Here is a 22,838-nt window from a genome sequence, read left to right on the forward strand (position 1 = left end):
TGATGCAGTTTTGTAGGTTTGTTTATTTGAAGGGCAGAGTTATGGGTGGATGGGGAAAGAAGTAAGACATAGAGAGTTAGAGTGTGTGTGTGTGTGTGTGTGTGTGTGGAGAAAGAGAGAGAGAGGGAGAGAGAGGGAGAGAGAGAGAGAGAGAGAGAAATCTTCCCTCCTTCTATCCATTGTTTTATTCCCCAAATGGCTGTAACAGCCAGGGCTGGACAGGCTGAAGCCAGGAGCTGGCGGCATTTCCAGGTCTCCTCTGACAGTCCAGGGAACCAAGCAGATGGACCATCTTGTGACGCTCTTCCAGGCGTGTTAGCAGGGAGCTAGAGTATAGCAGCCGGGTCAGGATCTGGTGTCCAATGGGACACTAGAGTCTCAGGCAGTGACTTTACCCTACTACCATATTGCTATGTTTTACTTTGTGTAATTTTTTAATACTAATACCTCTATTGTAAACATAGTCGTTTTTGCTTCTTACGAATCTTTCATCTTGCCCAGTACATTTAGAATCAGTATTCCAGTGTTTTTGTGACAAAGTGATAAAGTTTATTTAATGGATGAGAAACACACACACACTTCGGGAAGGGAAAGGGGAAAAGAGCTCCGTGTTTAGTTGTCCTCTGCACAGAGCCAGACCCTCCCAGTCGGAGGAGGGGTAGGTCCTGGGAAAGGGCATTTGACAGCAAGGGAGGTAGGATTGCCTATGCAGGTGAGGTGTGGCTTCAAGCTTATGTCCCTAATGTGGCTTTCTGCTCTATCCCAAATCATCCCTCCTCTGTTTCCCTGGCTTTATTCCTAAGGGAGTTTGGTGGGATCGAGTTGCATCTTCTATGTCTACTTTCATCTGGTTGTGGGCATGGTCTCTGTCTATTTTATGTTTGCAAATCTCTTCCTTTTTCATCTGATGGGTCTGTCCCAGAAACTGGAACGTTTTCATGAGTCACCAACAATGTTGTGGACCCCTCACAGTCATTAGTACTTGGAGAAGTTGTGGAGTTCTGAAACAGACAAGTTTAGCATTCTGTATCAGCGAAATTAAAAAAAAAATGCAAGTGGGCTTCTGTTTAAGAAAAGAAGAACTACTGTTTCCCAGACAGTGGGTGTTGATAAAGATGGATGGAGGTCCTCGGAGACTGACCGTAAGGGTTACTAATGCCTTTTTCAGTGAATACACTACCGCTAAAGTCACAGTGACAGATACCATTGCTTAGAGCGCTTGCCCCTCCTGCTCTGTCAGTGTATATTCTGAGGCTTGGTAATTGTCCATGACTGCTGCAGACAGAGACTTAAGTGTAGACACAGCCTGAAGTGCTTGCTGTACCAGGTTGTGGCTGGAAGCTGCATAGGAGTCAGTGGGATCCAGACCAAGACTTGGGTGCTGTGTCGTCGGAGAAGACAAAGCACAAAGAATGAATCTTGCTGAGTTTCTGAAATGGGAAGGCACACAGGGATGGTACCATGAATCCTTCATGTAATTTGGAAGCCAAAAATGGACTCCCAGTGGAAGTGTTAGATATATCTAGACAATGGATGATGGACTGTGTGACATTGTCTGTACCAGCAATGTCGGGGAACACTTACATAGCAGACTGATGGAATTGCAACTCCTTATGAAGAGTTGTGACATTATGAGAAAAAATCTATCGGGGGGTGGTTTAGGGGAGGGGAAATCCCAGACTATATGGAATTATACAATAAATTTCAAAGATAATAAAAAGAAAGAAAAGGTGTAGCAGATATATGTATAAGGCTAGAGGAGGAGGGCCAATAAGCCATGCCAAGGAGGTGAGCATTTGGTAAAGAAGCTGCAAAAAAGAAGGGGAATTTAAGTAGCATAGAAATAGAAACAAAAAAGCAGAAATTAATTACAGGTGATAAAAGAATAATAGGTCATCTGGAATAACGACTGTTTTAAGAGCAGTCAATAGAGTCATGAGGCTAATTTGTTGTTATAAGCCTAAATTGAATAAATGATGGGTTAACTATGTAAACCAGACTTCCTTAAATGTGACTGCTGATGAGTCTGATTTGCTTCATGGATTGTTCAACAATTCTTTTCTTACTCTGTTGCCAAAAGCAAAATGAAGAAACAATTAAAAGGCTATACAACATTCCAAGAAGGAAGTCTGTGCATTTTTCCAAAGCAAATATATAAAAGAAAACCTTCCACTGATTGCATGTGGCATTGTAAATCAAATGTCTACCCTAACACTAAACAGTAAATAATAATGAATATGAAACAAGTGATAAATGTGTGAGGGTGAAATGAAAGAGGAGAACAGGAAGAAGCTTATATGTACTTATTAACAGTGTTAGAAGGATCTTAAGGAAATGCTTAAAAAACTCAATAATTTAAATTTTAAATTCATTATAAATATCTATTATATTATTTATATAATATGAAGTTATTATTTATATAATATATGATATGAATACAAATAATACAAATATTACACTATTAAAATTCAATAATATTTAAATTTAAAAAGCATTAGCTTTACCCCAGGAAGATAGTCTGTTGAGATCAGATATTCCGGAAGAGGAGCAGCTGTTTTGCTCAGCACTTGGGACCCCGTTTGGTGCTCCTTCATCTCACGTTGGAGGGCTTTCAGTCCTGGCTCTGCTGCTGAGTGCAGCTCCTTGCTAGTGTGCACTGAGAAGCAGCAGGTGGTGTGTCCAAGGGCTGGATTCATGCCACCTTCATTTGAGCTCCTGGGTCCCAGCCCTGACTGGGGAGCCTTGGCCACTGCAGGTGTTGGAGAAGGAGGTGGCTGATGGGTGCTCCCTTTCTGTCTGGCTTGTATCTCTCTGTCTCTCCAATAAGCAGATAGTACACTCTATATGATAGAAACACAGATGTCATCTTAATCACTATGCAAAAAATGTTAGGTTCAGTTTCAATTTAGGATGAAAACAAACAACTCAGAAGGGAGAGTTTTCAAGCTTGTGACAAAAATGTTTTCAGGAACACACCCGGTAAACAACATGCTTTATATTGAAACTTTAGATGCAGTCTTTTTAAGGTTTTGGAAAATTTTGATTTCCTAACAACTTTTTACAATATTGCCTAAACTGTAAGAGAGAACTTGACAGGCACAAAGGAGAAAAGAAGCGGGGAAGCAGTGGCACCTGATTTGATTAGCTTGTGCTGTGTGTTAAAATTTTACACTACATCCAAAAAATTTGTGTTCTCTGTCTTCAAAAATTTAAAAATAAAATGATTAAGAATAACTTTTTTGGGCCCGGCGTGGTGGTGCAAGTGGTTAAGGTCCTCGCCTAGCACGCCCGGGATCCCATATGGGCGCCGGTTCTAATCCCGGCAGCCCCGCTTCCCTTCCAGCTCCCTGCCTGTGGCCCGGGAAAGCAGCAGAGGACGGCCCAAAGCTTTGGGACCCTGCACCCGCGTGGGAGACCCGGAAGAGGCTCCTGGCTTCGGATCGGCATAGTATCGGCCCATTGCGCTCACTTGGGGAGTGAATCATCGGACGGAAGATCTTCCTCTCTGTCTCTCCTCTCTGTATATCCGCCTTTCCAATAAAAAAAAACATAATAAAAAAAATAAATCTTTAAGAATAACTTTTTTTTTCTTGCCACATGACAAGTTTTGCGTGTAGTAAACCGTTCTACTTTGTGAACCATTTCTAAGTGTGAACTTGAGTGAGTTCCAGGCAATCAGAGCTTTATGTATGACTTTTGTCACCTGTAAAGAACAGTATTTTTGGAAAATTAACAGGACTCTTTAAAAGTTAAACTAAATGAAAACAAAATTCTTTAGTATTTACAACCAAAGTGCATGATTGTGGACTCTGTATTCATGTAATTTTTTTAATTAAGTTATACTATATTGTGAGGCATAGTATATTTTTCCTCTAAAAAAATTATTTGTAAGTTCCATTTCGGTTTGATGTCTTTGTAAAGCAGCTAATGCTCGAGGTATGATAATCTTAATAGTTTATAATGGAAGCAATATTATGAAAGTAAAAGTTAACATTGGAGTTCTGAATCAAAGATAGCCACACATCTCAGATTGAAGACACACTCAGACACTGATAAAGTCTCATATTTTTTTTAATATTGTATAGAATACAACAAAGGTTACTTGTTGGTATCAGTTAATAGAAGCAGTGACTCTAAAAATCCTATAAAAGCATGTTACCCAAACTATGACAATGTAAGGTGTAGTGGAGAAAGAACATAAGTATCATTGGAACATTTGAACATTCTATTTTCAGTGAAAGTATACGTTATGCTGCATCAGAAGAGTCCGCATGTGTTGTGTGTGACCCAGCGACTGCGAAACTCTGAGCTGATAGACCCGTCATTCCAGTGGCACGGGCCCAAAGGAAAGATTATTTCAGGTAGGATGTTGTTTCAGTTGTTATTGAGTGAATACATCAAAACGCCCTCGGACAAGAAGGGCATTTTTCTGTCACATATTTACCTACTCCCACAATGCCTTTACTTATAATTTCTCCTTGGAGCTGGCGTAGACATTTTTCACATATCTTATTTTTCAATAAGGATGTACTACAGGACCAACTTGTTTGATGAAGTTCTTAAGCATCTGTATTCCAAAATGAGTTAATTTTGTCACATAGAAATGTATATTTGCATGACTTATTTTATTAACATTTATTTTAAATGTTTATTTTACTTGTGTAATTATTTATTCTGACAACAGCTGATTTTTCCACGAGACACATTATATAGATGAGTATAGAACCTTGGCTTGTTGCCTTTCTAAAAACACACAATAGTAAGCTGTATGCTGAAGATTTGTTCAGTGAAGCACCTGCCCATTTTTGTATGTCTTCTAGTTGTATTTTTTGTCCTGTGTCTCTTTTCTCCCCTCCCCTCCCATCCTCTCCCCTGCTCTCCTCTCCTCTCTTTGTGTCTTACTCAGTAATTTTTATTTACAAATGTAATGCATTTATTATCTTGTATATTTCTCTCATTCCAGCAGCTAGTACTGGTCTGATGAATTAATGCTTTCTGGTCTGTGGGTTTCCCTACTTTCTGAATATTCACACAAACATTTATATAAGCACATGTTTGCATATATTTGGGTTTTTCTCTGTAACCTTGTTCTTATATTTTAAAAAGCAATATAATAGACTATTTTAGACTGTCAATGTTTTTATAAAGAATCTGATATGTAATATGTGAAATTTTATGAAACATATTGAAACGTATATCCTTGAACCTACAGTTTGGTCTAAGCTGTTGCCAGGACTACTGGCTCTTTTTGTAAGTTGTTTGAAATTCTAGTCCCTTGTTGCCACTGACCCTCAGGCAGATATCATCCTGAATTTCCAGTGTTGTTGCTTATAACCTCCCACAAATACTTACGTCTGCATTCTGAAAATATGTATTTTAGTTTTGTTAATGTGATTTTAATGTGATTTTTCTTGTTTTTTGGCCTCATCCCCAGATTTATTCAGGTATGATCGACTGAAATGTATTTAAGATGTACATGTGATATGTTGATGTCAGCGTGCAATGTGAAATTACTACCACAGTGAAGCCATTGACACATGACTTTTTTGTGGTGATATTTCTGATTCATGCGCTCTTAGCGAGGCTGAGATAGGCAGTCCCTGCTGACGTAGTCACTGTTCGGCCCCCAGTGCTTACTCAGCTGCTCTAGTCTCCCAGTCCTAACTCCGTTTAGCCATCATCCTACTCTCCATTTATGTGAGTGTGTGCTTTTTACATTCTACAAGTGAGATTGTATGTATATGTCATTCAGCGACTAGCTTGTTTTACTTAAAATGAATTTTATAGTAAAATAATAATAAATATAATATTTGCAGATAGTGTGTCAGATGCCATTCTAAGGAATTTAAATGTATTAATCACTTAATTTTCACAATCCTGTACAATAAGTATAGCCATTTTCCATCTTATATGTGGGAAAATAAAGACGTTGAGAAAATGTGCCATATCTCTGGTGTTGTATGTCTTTGATGCATGGCTTCCGAGTGTGTGGGTGGACTCTTGGTGAGGAATGAACTGGATTATCACCGTTTTATTAGTCTTGGTAGTTTTTTTTCAAGGGATTCATTAGACTATTCTGCTACTTGAATTTATGTGCATAGACGAGTTTGTAATATATTCTCTTAAGTATATTGATCATATAGTTTTGGGATCTATTATGTGAGTCACTAACCAGAAAATACATCATCAAGATAATATATAAAATATTAATTAATTTACTTTTTGATGTTAAATTGCCATTTTAGTAATTGGAGGCATTTTCTTTCTGAATTTTACATGTCTGAGACGTGGACAGTGAAGTTTCTAAAGCACACCACTGGTGTAATTAAATACAGGATTTTGTTTCTTGTGGTTTTCCGATTGTCAAAATACTTACATTTCTGCTTATGTTTTTAATGACTTCTGTAGTTTTGATGTGAGAGAGCTTTACTTCAAGCAGAGTGTGGAGAGTGCTGCTAGCTGTGATTTCAGAGGAGGCCATGGATTTGGAGTAGTTCAGCACACCTGGCACAACAGACAGGAGTGTAGTTTGATCATAGTTGCCGAGCTTTGGTTAGTTGCAGAAGGCTGTGTAACCAGTTAACCAAGGAAGCTGTAACCTGTATCTCCATACTTCTTCTCATTCTGTGCTGTTGTGAGCTTGTGTTTCTTGGCTTCTTGTAGTCTAGACTCTTACCCCGTAATAAGGTAAGAGATGGAAAGAGGGCTACAAGTGTAGTTGGAAAGCAGGAGTTATTTAAATTGAAGGCGTATGCGTGCAGGTGTGAATGTGGTAACTCAGCAGGAGAGGTGCTCCTAATGAAAGGGCCAGAGAGAAGGAGGGAGCATCAGAGAAGGCAAGAAGGAATGCTCCCCATCTTGTGAGCCTCATCTTGGGGTCTCCTTTGTGGGGTACAGCTTGTTATTTTAAATGAACATACACAAGTGATAGAGCTTGGGCAATGTTTAGTGCATGGGATGTTTTCTGGGAGGGTTTCACGGCAACTCCACATGCAGCTCAGCAGGCACATGTTCATGGTGTCTTCTTCATGGTCCTGGAGAAGACTCAAGTGCATCCTGGGAAAATGGGATGTGCTAGGTTGGCAGTAAGGAGGTGAAGTTAAGGTACAGGGCTGGAGGAAGAAGCTGTGGAAAACCTTCTGGCTCACTTCCTGCCTATTTTAACTTCCTGCCTATTTTGGGCCCTGTATAATATTTTCTTCAGGTATTTGTTCCTTAATCTTGGGGATGTTGAGGGAAGAAGATCCTTTTGTATTGACTTCATTCTGAATCATTCACTGCTAATGGTTGATGTCTCTGCATGGTCATCACTTATGTGAAAACTACAAAATTCTGCAATAGATAATCTTGACTAATAGTAGGATAATTGGAAAATGATCAAGATAGGATCCATGTTAGAAAAGGGAAAGTGCCTCTTAATGTTCCAGATATTAGAAGTTGGTAGGCATTCCTTAGCGCAAGTGTGCAACCACTTAGGAATAATATAAATCCTCGTGATATTTCTTTGCATGAATACACTATTGCTAAGTAAATGTGTCATATGCCATTAGTTCCTGTGTGTAGTGTGTATCAGTATGCATCCTGGAGGCATCTGTCTGTGGCCACTTGAGATGGAGAACCCAGCCTTGTGTAGTTACTGTAGAACTTGGTTAGTAGTCTGAGAGCTGCATTGCCCCAGACAGCAGACAGATTTTTTTAAGTACCTTCAGCAGATGTAGTGATATTCTCTCCCATTATAGTTGAAGAACTCATCAGGGGGCTTCACTGTCAAAAGTAGAATCAGGCAAGGGTGGCCAAATCATACGAGCTAGGAAATACTGCAGCCTTAATCTAGCAAAGCAAGACATGTCTGCTTCTCCTTTTACTTGTTGGTCAGGCACCTGAGGTTCTTCCCGAGTTGGGTCACAAGAGTAGTCAGAATTATCCTCTCATGTATCTGTGGTGACTGCAGAGGTGTAATACTTTTCCATTTAGAGCCTTATAGGAGCATGGTTTGTGATGTGTTTATGTAACCTCATTACTGAGTTCATCCAGTCTCAGACATGGCTTGGAAGGGTTTTCTAGTTGCTCACACAGGGTGAGGTCTTGGAGCCCGTCCTAAGCCTCTGGAGGAGGAGCCCTCTTTGCTGCCTGACGTGCATATCCTTTGATAGTGTGGCTGTTTCTCTTTTGGTTTTCTCTGTAGTGGAAAATAGCTGCAGAGCTGCCTGGAGAGAGCTGAAAATCTCCTTCCCATGCTCAATGGAATAGTTCTTGTCAATCTGTAGGCCTCTTTGTCCCCAAATTGCTGCCTTTGCATGTAATAGGTAGAAAGCCTATTTGGAGTCTGTGTGTCAATTTGTTGACATTTTTCAAACAGTTCACTTATACTCTGCAGTTCTCTTGAGCCTTTGCAGTACTGAGTGGCAGTGCTTGAGCTTCTGTTCCGTGGGTGAGATTCCCTGTGGCATGCCCATCCAGTTCCCTGCTTGTGGCCTGGGAAAGCAGTTGAGGACGGCCCAGAGCCTTGGGATGCTGCACCCTTGTGGGAAGCCTGGAGTGACTCCTGCTTCAGATTGGCGCAGCTCCAGGCACAGCTCTATATATCTCACTTTGCAATAAGAAAAAGAAAAAAAGTCTTCTGAAACACTAGCAGTTAAAGCCAAAGTGAAGAAATGGGACTTCGTCAAACTAAAAAGCTTCTCTACAGCAAATGGTCAGCATAGAGAAGACACAACCTATAGGATGGGATAAAATTTTGGTGAAATTTTGAGAAATTTTAGATAATAGAGTTAAATCTAGCATGAAAGAAGTACCGACCTTAATGAAAGTGTTAATTGAACTACTATGGTTTAGTGAGTTCTTAGAGCACGTGGTCCTTGGCACCTTGAAGGCGCTGCAGACTTAGTCACTTGAAGCTTGGAGAAGTGATAGTGTAAGGCAGATTTTTATGTTTGTATGAAGTTGCCTGAATACATTTTAGAAGAATACCATGGTTTCATTTTTTAAAATAAAAATATGGCTAGAGGGTATTTTATTAATGATCATGTTTTTTCAACTTTCTGGTTTTCACAGTCTGTAAGATTGTCAACGTTTCAGTGTAGACTTTAATACACTGGTGATTGCTCTTCCTGGAGTGAGGAGCTTTGGTTTCTTTGGCAGAGGACATGAGACCTCATCCGTGGCTTGACACTCTAATGCTGTCGTGCAAACTTCCTGGTGCTTCTTATCAGATTCTAATGATGTGGTTATTTCTGCTGAAGCGTACTTTAAGTACTTGCATCCCAGTAGTCTGTTTTAGGACAAAGTCAGCGTCAGAAGATATTAATTTAATATGTTACAACAGAAACTTCTTCTAAATTTGTATCGCACTTTCAGCAACACCCATGATCTATGTGCATTGCTGAAGGATGTACATTTATATCTGTTATTTCTGCTTCACTCTCACTGTCTGAAGCGAGGCGTCGTCCTTCACTTTTCCTTTGTAAGTTGTTTGCAAGGCAGAGAGGTGGTGAAATTTCTCATCTACTGGTTCAGACCTTGGCTGTCTACAGCAATGGGCCTGGGCTGAGCTGAAGCCAGGAGCTGAGAACTCCTGCTTGGCTATGTTCACGGGGACCAGCCACTGGGGTCAGCACCTGCGGCTTTCTGGTGTCCATGTAAAGAAAAACCCAGAACAGGAGTGGGACTCGGACTTGAACCCCAGTCCTCTGATGTGGCATGCAGTCATCTCAGTGGAGGCCTTATCTGCTGTGCCAGACACCTGTCCCTTGGAGCAAGGTTTTGCTTACACTAGAGACACCAATGACATTTTCATTACTCAGAAGACTCTTGTTTTGGAGAAATAAGTCCGAATTTTTAAGCAATGAATTGCTTAGTCAAAATAAAATAATTGTTTATTCGTATGGTACTAGAATTCCAGTGAATGGAATCTTAAGGTATTGACTGAGCAAATTTTAACTTTTTTGTTTAAAGATTTATTTATTTTCATTACAAAGTCAGATATACAGAGAGGAGGAGAGACAGGGAGGAAGATCTTCCATCCGATGATTCACTCCCCAAGTGGCCGCAACAGCTGGTGCTGTGCCGATCCGAAGCTGGGAACCAGGAACCTCTTCCAAGTCTCCCACGCGGGTGCAGGGTCCCAAAGCTTTGGGCTGTCTTTGACTGCTTTCCCAGGCCACCAGCAGGGAGATGGATGGGAAGTGGAGCTGCCGGGATTAGAACTGGCACCCATATAGGATCCTGGTGCATTCAAGGTGAGGACTTTAGCTGCTAGGCCACGCTGCCGGGCCCGCAAATGTTAACCTTTGAGGCATTTTCTGAAAGGGAGCCATGAAGGTGAGGAGGAGCTGCTTCCTTGTCTGGTGGTTTGTAGTTTTTTCATGTACCTTGACACTCATTGTGTTTCTCTGCTGTCCTATGAGATTTTTGCTACTTTGTTGTACACATGAAGGAGCTGGACTCCCTGAGATTTAGTTCTGCAGCTTGTGAGAGATGCAGGTCTGAATGCCACGAGAGGCTGCGAGGGGGCACGTGTGGCGTGGTCCGACAGGATGAGTATGGACTGCGTGCTGTCCACACTGGTTCCCGGCAGAGACAGTCACATGATCTAGTGTTCTGTTTTTCATTCTGTAATCACCAAAGTTATAACCAATGTCTGCTTCTATTATGTGTAGTGAGATGAAATATTCAGTTATTAAGTGATTACATTCTGATTGCTTTTGTTCTAGGTATATCATTGTTACATCACGTGCACTTTGTAAGCTTAATAAGGTTATACCTGAATGTATGTGTCTTTAACACACATTTTGGATATATGTATATGATGCATGAAATACATTTTCTATGTACAGAAAACAGTCTCTGTATTGCACCTGTTTGTTTATACGGTGTGAGCTGTGCTTGGAGGAGGTGCAGCTGAACGCGTGTGGTTTCAGTCACTAGTCACCTGTAACTTTTCCTTTGTCAGAGAACAGCACTGCGCAGGTGACATCCACAGGAAGTCTTGTGTTTCAGAACTTTGAGGAAGGCATGAGCGGAGTCTACACATGCTTCCTCGAGTACAAGCCCAGCGTGGAGGAGATTAGTAAAAATATTCAACTGAAATATGTTATTTATGGTAAGAAGTGCATTTATTTGTGTTTTAAAATGTAGATGTTTTGCAGTATTTAATAGCAAGGCTGCTCTAAGGAAAGTGTTCTTGTTAGTCTCTGTCAACAGAGGAGGGTTGCTGCTGCTTGCATGCCCTTGGTGCAGCGAGTGCCGAGCATCAGGGCCGCCAGCGGGCACTGTGGTTTAAGCCAGGGGTTTGGGAGCATTTAGGAACATTCATGTCCGTGAGAGAAAGCATGTTTCTGGCTTATGACGGAATTGCTTGTGCTCCTTTTGAATGTGCATTCCAATTGTTGCATATTTATAATACTCTACCCCTGCCTTCCAAGAAAAATAGAGTACTATTTACGTATGAGGTGAACATGTCAGAAGTTAAAATTGATTAAATATAGAAGTAGATATTTAAAAATAATGCACTGAATATCTAATGTAGTTTTTTGGCAAGCAATATTAATTTTTAAGTGCAAATAGTTTGTTTACATTTTTGAATCAATATTTTACCCATTGTTATATAGTCATTCATGCTGTTACTTGATACACAAATTTTATAACAGGTGTACATCAAAAATGTCACTCAGTCTTAATCCTGAAGCTAGTGCATATCACACTGCCAGCCAGGGGTGTGACTTTACACTGATGCTGAGAGCTAGTGCCTACTGACCCCCTGTTAAGAACAGTTAGTCACAGAGTGCCTTCCCGTGCAACATTGCCCTCATTGGATGTAATTCCATTTGTTCATTTTGACTTTAACTACCTGTGCTTCAGGTGATTTTTCTAAGAAGTATTTACCAATGTCAGTATCTTGCAGAGTGCTGCCTATGTTTTCCTCTAGTAGTTTGATGGTTTCTGGTTACAGATTTAGGTCCTTGATCCACCCAGAGCATGGTTTTGTGTAAGGAGAGATGTGGGGGTCTTGCTTCTTACTTCTGAAGACTGCTGATCAACTGTCCCAACAGTGTTTGTTGGAGAGAGCAGGCTTCTCCCCTGGATGGTTTTCATTCCTCTTGTCAAAGATGAGTGGGCTGTACCTGTGTGGGCTCAGTTGTGGGGTTTCTGTTCTGTTCCATTGATCTTCTTCTGTATTTCTGTACCAGTACTGGACTGTTTTGATGACCACTGCTCTGTAGTATGTCTTGAGAAACTGTGATTCCTCCAGCTTGATTTTTATTCTCCAGAATAGCTTTGGCTATTCGTGGTCTTTCGTGTTTCCAGGTGAACTTTTGTATCTGCTTTTCTATTTCTGAGAAGAATGTTGTTGGGATTTAGATTGGGAGTGTTGACTCTACATATTATTTCAGTAATATGGACTTTTGATTATGTTGATCTGGCTAATCCAGGAACACAATAGGTTTCCCCACTTTTATTTATTTAGTTTCTTATTCTATATCCTTTAAAGATGTTTTTCATAATTTTTTGTAAATATTTTTCATCATATGAAAATATAATTATCATCATAGAAGTTTTCCATGTCTTTGGCGTGGTTAATTGTAAGGTATTTAAGATTCTTCTCCACCATTTTAAAGGGACTGTACTTATAGTTCTTTCTCGGCCATGGGGTTATTTGTGCAAAAAGGACCATCAATTTATGCTCATTGATTTTGTGTCCTGCTACTCTTCCATCTCTTGTATGAGTCCCAACAGTCCCAGGGTTGAATCTTTTGGCTGTCCTCTGTAGGGAATCATGTAATCTGTGAACAGGGGTCATTGAATTCCTCGTTTGAGATTAGAATTCCTTTAATTTGTTTCTCTTGCCTAAAAGCTCTAGCAAAGACTCCCAATATTGAACAGCAGTGATAAAAGTGGACATTCTTGTCTAGTTTCAGATCTTAGACGTCTTCCTCACTTAGTTTATTGCTGGTGTTGGGTTTTTGGTATATTGCTTTGATTGTGTTGTAGAATTTTCCTTCTATGCCAATTTTTAGGGTTTTTAGCAAGAAATGGTGTTGAATTTTACCAAATGGCTTTTCTGCATCTATTGAGATGATCATATGGTTTTTATTTTTAAATCTTTGAGTCACATTTATCTAGAAACTTCTATATAGCAAAAGAAATTATCAACATAATGATGAAGCAGCCAACAGAATGGAGAAAGTCCTAGCCTGTTACAGAACCAAAAGGGGGCTATTATCCAGGATTTACAAAGAGATTATAAAAAAACTCAGTGATAGCATAGTAAACAACCCTGTGAAGAAATGGGTGAAGCAAATGAACAGACATTTTCAAAAGAACAAATTAAAATGGCTAATAGTCATGAAATAATGCTTCACTTCCCTAGCCATCAGAGAAATACTGCCAATGAAAAACTCATTGTGTTTCCACCTAACTCCAGTGAGGTTGGCCTACATTCAGGACTGTGCTAGCAGCACCTGCTGGTGTGGATGTGGCATAAAGGAACCCTCCTTCACTGTTGTTGGGAGTGTAGCCTAGCAGAGCCACTATGGAAGTCAAAGTGGAAAATGCTCACACAATTGAAAATTGAACTATTGTATGGCCCAGCTATCCCAGTGGAAATGAAATCTGCATATGAGATAGTGACCAATAATCCTACATTTACAGCAGCACAATCCAGATGCCCATCAAAAGAGGAATGCATAAGGAAACTGTGGTAAATCTGTCCCATGCAGTACTACTCAGTCGTTTACAAAGAATGAAATTTACCATTTACAATGACATAGTCCCACATAGGGATTACCATGCTCAGTGAAAGCAGCCAGTCATGAAAGGCCAACTGTTATCTGTTCTGTGAGAGAAGGTAGCCTTCTTGCAGAAACAGAAGATCAGCAAATGTACATACACTTATGCTTCTGGAGGAGCTAGATGATGGAGACTGGTATACCAAGAAGTGGAAATGTAGTACAGTGTGCATCTGCTGAATAAGTGGAGATCTCTCAATGAGCCCAGGGAACTGTATCATGAAAAATAAAAATGAGTGAAGACGTTGCTCTAAGTGCTTCATTTATATGAGTTGTAACAGTCCTCACATCATGACTGTATGGACAGTGCTATCTACTATATGTGTGTGTGTGTATAGTATCTGCTGGCTTTTTTTTTTTTTTGCTTTAAATATTTATTTATTTGAAAGAGTGACACAGAGCTTGGAAAGACAGAAATGAAGGTCTCCCATTGTTTCACTCTCCAAATGGCTCCCGCAGCCTGGGCTGGGCCAGGGTGATGCTTGAAGTGAAGTTTTGTCCCAGCTTCTCATGTGAGCACAGACCCAAGTGCTTGGTCATCTCCTGCTCTCCGAGGCTCTGCAGCTGGGAGCTCGATCCGAAGTGGAGCAACTGTCACTCCAACCGGCAACCGGGGGTTCTTCTGTGGGTGAGGAAACCTGGCCCCAGAATGGTAAAGTGACTTGGTTAAGGCAACAGTGAGTGAGTGACAGGATTAGGATTTGAATCCAAAAGTTATGCTTCTCTTGTTACCATTCTTGCACTTTTTGAGGTTCCTCTTCACACCACTGGTACATAAATGCTGGCAAAGGAAACCCCCCTGGAAAGTATCGGCTTTTGTAGCTTAGCCTATTTTAAGGTTTCTCGTGGCCTGCTGATTTTGCAGTTTGTTAGAGCATGTTCCTGGATTGAGGATTTAGTCTGTTTCACGTTGTCTCCACTTGGCACAGTGGGGCAGAAAGCTTGAATATCCACTTGTCATTTGTCTGCTTCATTTTGCAGCTGAAGTTGAATTCTGTAAGGGAGAAATTCCCAATGTTGTCCCGTAAAGAGCGTAGCAGTGTGTCCTGCTGGGGTTACGGGAGGGAGTTTGTTACCCTAATGTTGGCATTTGAAAAATGTGTGTTCTATTAGGTTAGTAATGGCATTTAATGATTTTAAATTATATTTCTTGTCTTTTATGGGTTATTTGAATTTTTTGTTTATATAAGCTTTGTGTGTCTGAATAGCTACTGGGAGATGTAGCTTATTGACACTAACTAGTATCAGATATATTCCATTTTGTATTTTTGATTTCCTTTAGTTTATTAATATTTTAAAGTACAAAGAAAGAGTTTAAAGTTTCAAAATTTTAAATCACCTGCAAATGACATTTTCTTTTTGCATAAAAAGTACATATTATTTTTAATAAAGAAAAGATAAGGAAATAAGAAATAGAATAACAAAATGGAATATGAGAAGTTTAATCAATGCTGGTTTCCAGAACAGCTTTAAAACATTCAAAAATAAGTGTGTAGACTATTTTTATTAAGGTGCTAACTTTATTTCACATGTATGTTTTGTTTCCCCACTGTTTCCATGTGTAACCATTATCACTGCCATGTACCCATGCAACTCCACACAGGCTTACAGCCATGCAGAGGGCGTCAGTCCGCCTTTCACAGCTCAACAGACATCTCGGAAGACGCATTCTTGGCAGTGGGACGTGTGGTTTTTTCTTGTAATGTTTTCTTGATGGCTCATGTTTCTCATTATGTTGAACAAGATATTCAACATCCCTTAGAACACAAGAATTGAGTTTACTTATAAATACATTATATTTTTACATACGTAGTCTTTTAACATTTCAAAAAATGATAGAAGCAAAATAATAGCTAGTTTTATTAACTTGAATTTGGAAAAGTGGTAGGTGAAAGACTAATTTTAATGTGCACTATTTAATTATTAGTAAATGTATATGTTTTTGTAATATTTATTCAGTTGATTCCATCACTTCCTGGTTCTCATTTTTGGTGGTGTTTTGGAGTTATTTTCATTTTTGCATTTCTGCAGCACTGGAGTGAAGTCTCAGGGTTCGGTAGTGCATCTTGGCAGTTGAGAGCGCAGTTCTGGTCTTCGTAGGTGAATGTCGTGATTTTGATAGTGTAGACATTAGGTATGCGACATAATCCCTGTCGGGGGCAGTTTCTTTGTGATGGATATGGAAATAATTCCATTCTTAAATGGTGTCAGGAAATTTACATGATTTACTGTTTACAAAGTTTACAAAGTGTTTTTAACAGTCAATGGCTGGGTAAGTGTGCTTTCTTCAGTAAACAGAAATATAATGTGTATAAAATTAAACACTGTGACTTTATCTTCAATCTTGATTTCTCCTGAGTAGGTGGCTCTGTATTTGAATTAAACAACCATGTTTTTGTCTGTTTTATTTTTTCACAGCTTATCGTGAGCCTCATTATTATTACCAGTTCACGGCGCGTTACCACGCAGCTCCTTGCAATAGTATTTATAATATTTCTTTTGAGAAGAAACTTCTTCAGATTTTAAGTAAATTGGTTCTTGACCTTTCGTGTGAAGTTGCCTTGCTTAAATCTGAGTGTCATCGTATTAAAATGCAAAGAGCTGGCTTGCAAAATGAGTTGTTCTTCACATTTTCAGGTAAATATAGATAATTTTTATAGAAAACAAATTGAGAACAGATAACTAATTAACAACTTTAAACTGACAGCAACATTTTGAAACTGTCAATGTTGAAAAAGTATATATATTACCTTCCTACTTTAATCAGTGCTAATAGCTCCCCCCAAAATCCTGCTGATTGTTGCATTTAATGAAAAATTTGTTCCGTCGCAACTTAAAAATTGCTATGAGAATTTACTACAGGATGGAATTTACTGAGCATGCTATAATAAGACGTAAGTCATCTTATTATGATACTAAGTGTATTATAGACAGAAGGAACCAGTGAACTAAGTGAGTTATTCTTGAAAGTGTAGAGGGGAAATTCAGTTCTTTGAAAACAAGGAATTGAATTGATATATGAGAACTTTAGCTTTATAAATGATCTGATTCTGAAAGGTGTTCAAGACCAGCTGCCCTGTGTTTGTTAAACATTGCAGTCATAGAAGGTGCTGCCATTTCCTTCCAGCCTCTTGTGCTGACGCTTTCCGAGAGAGAGAGAGAGAGAGAGAGAGAGAGAGATCTCCCGTCTACTGGTTCATTTCCCAGATAACTGCCGTGGTCAGTGCTGGGCTTGTGTAGACAGGAGCCAGGAGCTGCTCTGGGTCTCCCATGTGGATGCAGGGAGCCAGGATCAAGCTTGGGCCATGCTTTGTTACTTTCTCAGGCCATCAGCAGGAGCTGGATTGGAAATGGAGCAGCTGGGATTAGAACTAGTACTTGTGTGGGATGCTAGTGCTGCAAAGGAGTAGCGTGCTACACCACCTCACAGGCCCCTAATGTGAGACTTTTTTAGTTTATCTTTTTAGGAGCTGACTTATGCTATAGCACCACCTCTTTGTTTTTCTAGAGTCATAGTGGCTTATTTTGTCTCTGAAAATTTGTAACTAAAAATTAATTGCGTTATATACACTGTTACGTATAGGCAGATCATTGTATGAATGCATATGTGTGTTTTAAATGTTGAAAAGAATTCTGTTAATGTTTAAGCAATCAATACCCAGACATGAATTCTTAAGTTCACTGCAGATATGGTGTTTTCTTGACATTGGATTTTTTGATGAAAAAGAATGATTTGACATTAGGAAAATAGTTTTCACTTTTTTCTTTCCCTGCCCCCAGCTTAATTTTCAATGGAAGAGAAATGCTAAATAAATTATATGTTTAATTTTCAAAAAGGCAGTTTAAATATTGTGACACAGCATATGCCCTATGATAAAACATATTTTCTCAGTTTCATCTTTAGATGCTGAAAAAGGACCCAAGCCATGTTTAGACCATAGCTGTGAGGCCTCCAAAAGGCTGTCAAAGGTATGTCAGGGGATGCTGGAGAGACGTCAGCAAATGTCTTATCCAGCTGTTAATTATGTCACATTCCCGCGTGGATTCAGAAATAAAGACTTCACTCAATAGTAAACAATACGAACGTGAAGAAAATTGATATCTCATGTGCAGTGTTGTCAGAACCGGCATTTCCTGACTGATGATGGAATGGCGTCCGCATTTGTTTGGGCGTGTTGTCTCTGGTTGGTTTCAGGTAGAACTCAGTCCACGTTGCTGTTCTACATCCTAGATGATGAGAAGATTTAAAATGTAATATTTACTAACTGTTTTTATGTTGCTTCATGTCCAGCATGCACTGAATGAAATTTATGCTGTAGCTTCTAGCGCCAGGCTAATTCATTTCTCGGCTTTGTATTACGCTTAAATATTATTTAACCTTAATTTATGGCTGCGTTTTCTTTCCTGTGTCTGATGATATTTCACTGACCACAAATGCTTTATAAAAAGAGTATTTCCAACTGATTGGGCTGTATAAATTACGGTTGTTGGAGAAATTTTCTAGTGAAGATATACATATTCATATTGAGGTCAGTATCTGTCTTTTACCAGTGCAGTTGATATAGATGTTATTTCTTAATTTATAACCAGTAAGCATCTTGGAAGATAATTAAAGTCGGTAATCTACATAGTACCTCGAATTTCCATTTGAATTTTCTTTAGGATCAGCCTTTCTTTCCTGAGATAGATTTTTCTTTACTCCTAAAATAGTTTTAAGCTTTGGGCCACCAAGAGCAGAAAGCAGTTTCACTTTTCTGTAGTCATCTCTGAATTTGTGAGTACTATGCTAATGATTGTTGAACTAATATGTAATACGCATTTTACCTTCTATCAGTCTTCAAGCTGTTTCAATAGTTGACAACCTATTAAGATAATTTTTCTGGTAATGGTGTAAGTTTAAATATGAGTTCATATATATGTGTGTGTATAGGTAAACATATGTGTGTACACATGAATAGGAATCTGACCTCTTTAATTTTTCAGTGGAGATGGTCTCAGAGTGGTGTACATTTGTAGCTTCTTATATTCCTTCTAATACTGGATATCAGTATTGCACGTTAAATAGAAACAAAAATATGTGAAAGTGTCTCTGACTGACGCCTGAATGACGGCGGTCGTAGTCCCTCTGGAGACTGCCTGCGGATTTTAAGTCCCTCCACAGACATTGCCCTAAGGATTTTCCTCTCTCTTGGAAACCTTTTATGAAGCAATTTGTCTTTCCTTTTAATCATAAAATCTCATATTTAGCTTGTTATATTAAAATAAGAATTTGTTGCTGGATATTTCTGATTAATAACTTTATAAAGCTAGTATAATTCCTGTCACAATAACAAAACAGTTATTGACTATTTCTGGGCAGGATTTTTTCACAGAAGCACTTTAGACCTTCATGTAAAAATCGGACAAGAATTATTTACTGTGTTTTTCTTTAAATCATTCACTCTACAATTTTCAATTCCAGAACTTTGTTGCACTTAGCTTCTTGTGTATTAGTAAATACAATCCTTAGATTTTGGAAATATTTGGGAATGGAATGGAAACTCAATGTTACATAAACACAAATTTCCTTTGGAATATTTGGCCCAGTGATAGCATATATCACATTCGTAAGATTTGATCAAAATAAATTCTGTTTGCTTTCAGATGACCCATTTCTTTTCACCTTTCTGCTGTTGTTAACTACTATGCAAATGCTGTTATTTCCAGTCCTGTGTCTGTATAACAAGTCCAATGCTATGTAGTGTAAATACTCATCTTGGTTCTTGGTCAGGGTTCAGCTGGACACTCTACATCTTTTCATTTCCAGAAACTTTCAAATCAGCATGTCACCCTTTCCAGAAAGGCTTTGAATCTGTCAGTCAGTTTTGTAAGAATGATTATTTTTACAGTCATGTCTCATGTCCCTGAAAATGGTAAACCTTTCCATTTATTTACATTCTAAATAATCACCGCAATTTTTGTGATTTTCTGGTATAGAGATTTGCTGTGTTAATTTCTACATTGATCTCTAAATAAGCACCTGATTCTATAATATTCTTTGTGGGCAGATTTTTAAAATTATATTTATTGAATAAATATAGGGTTACATTTTCACTTTTATTTTGTTAAGTTTGAGTAATTTACATTAAGAAGCTCACATATTGCCTTTAAATTTTGAAAAATCTTGTTGTATTTTTGTTACTATCTTTTGTCATCTGAAAGACTGTGGCAGTGTTAGCTTGGCTAGGTTAAAGGTGCAGATAGCTGATAAAACATTGCTGCTGGCTTTGCCTGTCAGGTTTCTGGATTGGTTGTCAGAGGAGAGAGGCAGTCCAGTCTGACTGAGCATCCCTGAACTCAGAGAACGTTGAAGTACAGTCAGACAAGAGAGGGACTAGTTTGTGCTGGAACTTGGGTGTCCATGTTCTCCTCTTCTCAAGCTGCTTCTCAAGCTTTGTGTTGGACCAGGGCTTAGCCATCAACCCCCTCATACTCCAACTGGAACTTCCATCATGGGCTTTCCTGATGCTCTGGTTTACTGATGAAAAACTGTGGGAAACACTGGCCTCCTAATTTGATGAGCCCCTAGTAATCAGAAATGGCATTAACCATCAATAGGAAATGAGATATGTGAGACATATAATACATTTATACCAATTCTATCTATATGAAGAACCCTAATAAGTAATCAGTACCTAGAGTGGCTCTAGAAAAATAAAGTTTTGTCTATTTTTATTTGAAAGGCAGAGTTACAGAAAGAGGAGAGACAGAGAGGTTTTCCATCTGTTAGTTCATCCCCTAAATGGTCGCAATGATCAGAATTGGGCCAATCTGAAGCTAGGATCCAGGAGCATTCTCTGGGTCTGCCACATGGGTGGAGGGTTCCAAAGACTTGACTTAGCTCTGCTGGGAGGCCTTCAGCAGGGAGCTTATTAGAAGTGGAGCTGCCAGGACTTGAACCAGTGCCTGTGTGGGATGCTGGTGTCACAGGCAGAGGTCCAGTGAATTGATTCTGTGGCTTCTGGAGTTTGTTCCTTAATGTTAGTATATTGAAAGCTGTTAACAACTCTTCCTTCAGTATTAAAGTTCTGCTACTTCATTACCGGAACTCTGATCAACACCCTGATCTAGACTTCGTATATCATAATTTTCAGTGCTTTTGGAAAACTAGATTTCAAGGTCCTAATGCTCCCGGACAAAAGGTTGAAAGGAAGGTTGAACTGAGGAATTTGATTTCCAAGCTCACCCATCGTATAGCTGACCTAAGATTGTGTGGATATTCCCCAAAGGAGAGAGGGCCTTCAACTTGTTTAGTTGTGTGGCTGAATGGAAACCAGGTGCAGAGCCTCCACCATCAGCTGATTGAAGTACAAGTCAAGTTGACCTGTCAACCTCATTGGGTGTCTACTGTTAAAATGAGGCCACAGCCGGGGGAGGAGGGGATAGGGGCGGGATGGGGAACGAGGGTCTTTAAGTTAGGCAATGATGTGTGAGAAATTGCTGATAACATTTGAGGTCCCCATGTTCCAATATTTTGCCTCTGAAAATCATCATTTTCTCTCAATACTGTTGGCCTTTCTAGCTTCTATGTTGGAAATGCTCTCCAGCCACGCTGCCAGACTTCCCACCAGTGTCTGATTAGGTTAACCCTGCGTTGCCTGGGAAAATGTCATGTGCCTGGCCAAGCCGGTTTCTCTGCCTGACAGTGCTGGTCATGCTTAGGAGCCATTGGCAACACCGTTGTTGACTTTTGGGTCTGTGCCTGGGTCCTAGTTCCATCAGGTGTCCAGAAGCCCAAGATACAACCTGTAAGGAAGTATGCTAAACACTGAAAGAGGTGTTTGAATTTTGCAACGGCCCAAGCATGGATTTAGGGAATGTGTGTGGAGTGAGTTTGAGAGGTAATAGATCATGACAGAAGGAGCACCGAGTTTATCAGGCTGAATTGATTGAAATGGGCTCACTAAGGGAGGTATGGCTTTTAGTGTGTGGATGTGAAACCCACTGGAGGTGATTAGGTTCCGTGGTGGCAGAGGCCAAGAGGAAGAGCCAGCCACCAGAGCCCACGCAGTCATAGGATGATGGCCTGCCACGTTAAGAGAGTGTGAGGAAGGCTTACAGGTGCAGACCTCTCTCCATGGCCAGTTTGTTATGGCTTCGCTAGAGGTGAAAGCGTGCTAAATTCTTACCTCATTTGTGTGAGTAGAAAGGCTCCACGTCTAGTGATGAAAGTCTTACGTCGTTGGGACACAGACCTGGGGCTCTGGAAGCAGTTCGCAGACTGGAGCCCTTTCACAGTCTTGGCACCCTTTGAGCAAAGGAGCCATGAGGCTTTTTGGACAAGGGCTTGTCAAATGTAGATGATCAGTGATTCTTGTATCTTTCTCCAGAGAGACCTTCTGCCTGTTATCAGAGTAGCTGCACCAGGGGGAAGGAAATGAATTATTTGGGGACTGTCAGACAATGGGGTGCTGAGTAGAAAGGGTTATAGGTTGGGGTGGAGTAAAAATCAACTAATACAGAGCAGTGGAACTGAGGATGCCACTTGAGGCTTGAATACATAGATCTTACCGTACAAAAGCATCAACCTCTTGTTGATTTTAGGAACACAAGGCTAATTAGCACACATAAAAAGGCCATTATTAGAGTGATTGCTTAATTATTTTGTAAACTTAATCTTTGGAACAGAGAACTGGCAGTATAGCATGTATTGTATTTCCTCTCCCTTTAGAAGCATTCATTTTTATTTATTTGAAAAGCAGAGTAATAATGAGAAGGAATCTCCTGTTAGCATGCTCACTTACCAAATGCCAGCAGCATCAGGGCTGGGACGAGTCAGGCCTCCTCAGGAGCCTGGACTCCAGCGTCTCCCATGGGGCAGGGATACAGCTGTTTGAATTTTATGGCATTGGAAGTGGAGGTGCTGGGACTTCAGCACCCCTAAATGGACTGCCAGGACTTCAGCAGCGCCCCAGAGGGGCTGCAGGTGGCTCATGTGATGTTTTACTTGCTGTTCCCTAAATAGCCCTTCTCTCTTATTGAATCTAGTATGGAAAGAATGGAGCGAATATT

General features: G+C 39.8%; 1 protein-coding gene across 1 annotated transcript in view; it reads left to right on the top strand.

Moving 5' to 3' along the window:
• LOC121145578 (zona pellucida binding protein) overlaps positions 1-22,838 on the top strand; it is a 34,045-nt gene that overhangs the window by 5,207 nt on the left and 6,000 nt on the right. The window contains exons 3-6 of the mRNA XM_040964494.1: positions 4,236-4,361; positions 10,952-11,101; positions 16,206-16,424; positions 17,680-17,756. Of these exons, the coding sequence (XP_040820428.1) occupies positions 4,236-4,361; positions 10,952-11,101; positions 16,206-16,424; positions 17,680-17,756 (572 nt within the window). The remainder of the gene's footprint in view (positions 1-4,235; positions 4,362-10,951; positions 11,102-16,205; positions 16,425-17,679; positions 17,757-22,838) is intronic.

The sequence above is a fragment of the Ochotona curzoniae genome, unplaced genomic scaffold (genome assembly GCF_017591425.1).
Source record: "Ochotona curzoniae isolate NIBS_2020 unplaced genomic scaffold, NIBS_Ocur_1.0 scaffold_3835, whole genome shotgun sequence".
Classification (NCBI taxonomy): domain Eukaryota; kingdom Metazoa; phylum Chordata; class Mammalia; order Lagomorpha; family Ochotonidae; genus Ochotona; species Ochotona curzoniae.